The sequence below is a fragment of the Malania oleifera genome, chromosome 2 (assembly GCF_029873635.1).
Source record: "Malania oleifera isolate guangnan ecotype guangnan chromosome 2, ASM2987363v1, whole genome shotgun sequence".
Taxonomy (NCBI): Eukaryota; Viridiplantae; Streptophyta; class Magnoliopsida; order Santalales; family Ximeniaceae; genus Malania; species Malania oleifera.
In genome coordinates this window covers 100848550-100854549 of record NC_080418.1, presented here as the reverse complement: position 1 = coordinate 100854549, position 6000 = coordinate 100848550, and the positions used below count along the sequence as shown (strand labels likewise).

General features: G+C 37.4%; 1 protein-coding gene across 1 annotated transcript; it reads left to right on the top strand.

The window, feature by feature from the left end:
- The first annotated feature begins 1996 nt into the window (after positions 1 to 1996).
- LOC131149639 (chlorophyll a-b binding protein 37, chloroplastic) lies at positions 1997 to 3938 on the top strand. The gene is made up of 2 exons (XM_058100268.1): positions 1997 to 2450; positions 3187 to 3938. The coding sequence occupies exons 1-2, from the start codon at positions 2305 to 2307 to the stop codon at positions 3836 to 3838; spliced, it is 798 nt and encodes a 265-aa protein (XP_057956251.1). The 5' UTR covers positions 1997 to 2304; the 3' UTR covers positions 3839 to 3938.
- The last annotated feature ends 2062 nt before the right edge of the window (positions 3939 to 6000 follow it).

Sequence of the window (6000 nt, the reverse complement as noted above, 5' to 3'; positions counted from 1 at the left end):
TGGTACCATCGACCAAATCGCACCTAGTCTCCTGGTCGCGCCACTTGATCTTAAAAAATATAAGATTAGTTTTTAATCATCCAATCATGATCTCGCAATGATGTAAGCATGCAAAGTGCTAAGTGCTTGTGTGCCAACTATTTGCGCCACTAGCGCCCTACAACCCACACACACAAAAATATTCCAACAAAAAATTCGCTAGTGCATGAAATCGTAACAAGTAATATAGTGATTAAAAAGGATGTCGAATCCACGAGGACTATTTACCTATTAACTAATGAAAATTTTCTAATTCTAAATTATTTGAAAATCAAGAAAAGTGATAGATTTTGAATCTGAAAAAGAAAATAAAAACAAATAAAATTAAATCAACTAATTACTAAAAAAAAAAAATTCACCCAATAAGAAAACACTACAGCATCTGACTCACCTAACCAATCCAATCCCAAATCCTAATCATGCAATCAATCAATTATCATCCTATTTGACGGCGAAATATTCTAACTTATCTAAGACCCTCTCTCGAGTAGAATTAAAATTACCCAACATACGATAACCCGCGATATGTCTATGCAAATTTAAAAGTATTTGAATACATTAAAATTAATGATATTTTACATAAAAGCCGCACAAATCACGTTGGCACATTCTTGTCTTTCGTTCAATTCATGACATACGAAGCTAAACTACATGCATCATTTCTCAAATTAAAATACACAACAAATCATTCAACCATTGGCCAGATAATTGAAACCATTAAACTCAATGATGTATACTCAAAAAGAACGATAAAATTATGATCACACATAAATAAGATTCAAAATTGTCATAGATAGGTTACATCATAACTTTAGCAATAACAATTAGCTCATAATAGAATTAAAACAAACCACAATGATTCTAGAATTCATAATGAAAATTATACAAAGAGAAGATGATAGATTTAAAAAGGAAACTGTATGTAGATCAAGAATCTCAATCGTCAACAACTCCAATTCGGCTTCTCTCTTCTTCTTCTTTTTCCAAGCTTTGAATTCCTCTCTAATGTTGAAACAAATCCTCCTTTTTTCATAGCTTCAAATCCCCCCTCCTTTTATAAATCTCTGGTCATCCTCCCTTCTTATCTCCCCAAAACAAGATCATCCAAATCCCCTCCTTTTCTGCCGCTGCCTTTAAGTGCGATTTTCTCTATTGAGATCTTCTCATCTTTTAAATTCTTCAACACAAAAGTGTGGGATTTTTTCTTAACTTTCCGTAGATACCAAGATCGCCATTTTTGAAGTTTTGTAGCAAAAGTTATGTTTCAAATTTTAAAGGATATTTCAAGAAATTCGAGAGAGGAATTTGAGTTGAAAAGGGCTTTTGAAGAAGGGAATTTGAATTTGAAAAGGAAAGTTTCCTCCTTATCCCATGACTCCTTTAATTTATTTATTCTTAAACAACAATAAACAAAATAAATCAAAACTCTAATAAATAATAAAATTAAACACAAACTAGGTGAAAGTAATGACAAAACTTGTATAGAAATTAAACACATCATCAAGAAAGGAAAAGAAAGAATTTTTTCTTTTTATTTTTTTTTTTACATTTTTTTCTCCTTATATCAAATACTATTAAAAATAAAAAATTGTAATCAATATGATTAAAAATTAAAAAATAATTAAATATTAATGATGTGTGAAATCAAATTTTTATTCATTGATTTAGGATATTTTTATTTTCTTCTTACTTTTCTTAATAACCAAAAAAAAAAAGGTGAAATTTTCTTGATTTTTTTTAGTTTTTATTTTTGCAAGGTCCAGGCTCGAGGGAAAATCAGTGAATCACCAGCTTTAACAAATAAGTCCTCTTGCAAGTTGCAACCACCGTGCCCTATGGAATGGCTCTCCCCAGAACTTACGCTTCACGAAATGGTCAGGGTTCTGTGCCATAAATTTGCTAATGGGCCCAGGCCGAAACCAAAACGTATAGATGCAGAAGATGCAAATCCAATTGCTGGAAGCTTTTCACTCTCATTTGTGGCAGGAAGTGACCCCTCAAAATCTTCCAACCAACAAAGATCTTTCAATGCTCACATGGCATAACAAGCGCCACTCTCTCCAAAAATATATCAGAAGGGAAATCCAAATAGAAAACCAGAACCAATAAGATGGTGCTGATGTGTAGATACCCTCATCCATAACATCTTCCCACTTGCATTATAAGTTCTCCTCTCCCCATCCTTTCTCAACACCAGCCTTCAAACCATCCTATACTCCTACCCAAGAGAGAAGCATCTGCAACAAAAAGAAAGCCTAGAGAGCCATGGCAACTTCTGCCATCCAAAGGTCTGCATTTTCCGGCCACACAGCCTTGAAGCAGCAGAATGAGCTTGTCCGGAAAGTTGGTAGCTTTGGCGGAGGCCGCATTACCATGCGCCGCACTGTGAAAAGTGCCCCTCAAAGCATATGGTAATTTACTGCCCCTACTAGATATAGATATAGATATAGACAACAGTTTCTCTTCAACTGTAATTTACTGGTTTATTACTTTTTGCCACTATTGGGCACATCACCTTTTTTGTGGCATGGGTTGTGAATTTCATAAAAGTTTCACACTTGTCCACATGAGTTTCCTAGATCACGATGGTGTTTTAACAAACTTCGAGCAATGTCTTGTTGATGTTATTCCTTGGAGAGGTGAAGGCCTTACCTCTTATGCAGGGGGCAGACACCATCTGCTCTTTCTTCCTCCTAATGGCAGATGACATGAAGCCTCTTATGAGAGGTGTGCTGCCTGAAGTATACATAAAATATTTCGCAATTCCTCCCTAGGAGCAAACATTTTGGAGACATTTCACCAGCAAGTCTAGTAATAATTCTATCATCCACTGCAGATGTTATCTGCTATTCATACCCTTCATAACTGCTCCACAACTGCTCAATCGCCTCATCTGCTGTTCATTCCCCAAGATACGAATGATAATAATAAATGTGATTCTGACCTCGAAAGGAAAAAAGACCCCTAAAAACAAGAAAAAGAAAAGTCAATGGACACTTAAAACCATAGGGTCCAGTGGTAAAATATAAGTTCATAACCTGACTGACAATCGTGACTATTAGGATGTACTGGAGCTGGCATAACTTGTCTTGATCTCAGAGCTTGTAAGTTGTCATCAGAATCTGACCCATAAAACTGGCAAAACAGGTATGGTCCAGACCGCCCAAAATACTTGGGCCCATTCTCTGAGCAAACTCCATCATACCTCACTGGTGAATTCCCAGGTGACTATGGATGGGACACTGCAGGCTTGTCAGCAGACCCAGAGACTTTTGCCAAGAACCGTGAGCTCGAAGTGATCCACTGCCGATGGGCAATGCTTGGTGCATTGGGTTGTGTCTTCCCTGAAATCCTAGCAAGGAATGGTGTCAAATTTGGCGAGGCAGTTTGGTTCAAGGCTGGTGCCCAAATCTTCTCTGAGGGTGGTCTTGATTATCTTGGCAACCCAAACCTTGTTCATGCACAAAGCATTCTTGCAATCTGGGCTTGTCAGGTTGTGCTCATGGGCTTTGTTGAAGGTTACCGTGTTGGTGGAGGACCACTTGGTGAAGGACTGGATAAAATTTACCCTGGCGGTGCCTTTGACCCTCTTGGATTGGCGGACGATCCTGACGCATTCGCAGAGTTGAAGGTGAAGGAGATAAAAAATGGACGGCTTGCAATGTTTTCAATGTTTGGATTCTTCGTTCAAGCTATTGTGACTGGAAAGGGCCCAATTGAGAATCTTTATGATCACCTTGCTGATCCAGTGGCCAACAATGCATGGGCTTATGCCACTAACTTTGTCCCAGGAAAATGAAAATAAGCAAGAAGTATCTGTCCCACTGTAACATTTCTCAAAACTTCTTGGTTCTATTGGGATTTGAACTTAATGTTACTGATGTTATTTTACTAGCAAATTTTGCCCATCTTGAAACTAGTATATTGGTTAAAGTGTGTTTAGCTCCTTACTGCCACAAACTTGAATCCTTTCTTGTTAGCACAGCAACTTATCTACAACAAATAACTCACATCTTACTTGCAGTGAGCCAAGCTTGTCTTTGGCTGGTGAGAAAATCAGGGGAAGTGAATTTTTATTTTATTTTACAAAAACAGCTGCATCCCATATACTAGTGGAGGTTCCAAGCTCTCTTTTTTTGTTTTCTCCTCTGCTCCCTCATTGCAACCAGAGTAAAGGAACCTGGTAGCCAAGTACATTACTGATGAATTTGTAAGATATTAGAACTGTCTTCTCCAAATGTGGAGATAAGGTTGGATACATCATGCTCTTCCAGACCACCCGATATGGCGTGGGTGTAAGGGCCTTGTGTTCTTGGTGTTGCATTTTGCGTTTTTGCTAAAACAACTGTTTTAATATTTTTTGCAACTTCAAATGCTCTCCTTTCCAGGACACCATAGATACAGCTGTATTATTCTAACATCTTCACGATGACTACCTGTTATGTCCTGTTACATTCCAGAAAATTTAGACCTCTGAAGACTTGATATATGAAATTGCTACTATTTTACAATGTGGGCTTTTGTCCCCAACTAACCTATTAAAAGTACATAAATATCTTGATTCCTCTTTTTGGAGCAGGCGAACACAAGGCTTTGATCATAGACAAAAGCTGCCTATTAATGTCTAAAAGCTCAGGCTAACTCTTAACATGTTGAACTTATAATCAGAAAAACCAGTGCCAGCTAATTCTAGGAGGGGAAAAAAAACATATCACCAAAACCCTGAACAGAATTTGATTTTAAAAAGAAAGAAAGAACAAATTACTAGTAATAAGTATATGGAAATAGTTAGCAAAGGTAGTATGCATGACAATGAAATTACTATAACAGTGCTTCAAAATATGAAATCCAGAAACCAATGCACACATTTATTAACATACAAATAATTAGCAAGCTAAAATGCATGAGCTAAAGGGCCGAACCTCTGGCTTGCATATAATTGCATGGAGATCAATCGAACAAGTTTGTTGATAATCAGAGCAAAGAAAAATGAGATGCCGTTTTTGAAAAGACCACCGCTTTTTGAAACCAGACTGGTGACTAACCCAGGGAAGCCACTGGATCTGTCAGACCCGTCAGACCAATGGATCAAGTGGTCAGACCAGTGATGTCAACATCACACACATGCATACACATCGACGCACACACACAAGGACGCAAAAAAGGGGTTATAACCACCTATTAGGAAATTAGAGCCAAAAACAATTAACAACTAGGACAATTTTTGCAGTAGTTTTCCTATTCTTGAAACTTATTTTTATTATTATTTCTTACTTCTAGTCAAAAACAAATATCAAAAGGCTGTGAGGGAGAGAAGGTTTGATTCATACATATAAATGTCTGCATGCAGAGTATGCATTGAGCAATTTGTGTTCAATAATTAGAGAAAAGACCCACATCATTGTAGTGATAATTCCTCACCTTTTCCTCTGTCAGGTTTGGGGTTTTAGTCTTGTTAGCTGCAGCTTCAATATCTTTTTTGGGTCAGAGTTAGGTAAACCCAACCAGTTCACCAGATCTGTCCGAGTTGTCCCAAAATCACCCCAGTTCTGACCTGGTTCACAGTATTTTCAGTTTCATGGTACAATCTGAACCAGTAGTGTGACTGGTTTCAGCCTGACTTGGTTGGACTTACTGGTTCGGTCAGAGTTTTAAAACAATGCTTGAAATTAGAGGAATGCAAATCAAAATTATATCAAACACTTGCGTACACAGAAAAGTAATTGCATTTCTGCTCAATTGACAAAACAAAAGGCCCACTTATTTATAGAAGACATTTCAGCACTTAAAGTTCACTCCTCTAAATGTGATGCAAGGGTAAAAATTGTTATCCATTGCTGCGTACATGTTTCAACATCCACGCACATGCATAGCAGTCAATGAACGAAAACAACAACAAGCCTTACGTCCCACTAGATGGGGTAGGCTACATGAATTCTTTTCTGCCAATTCACCTAATCA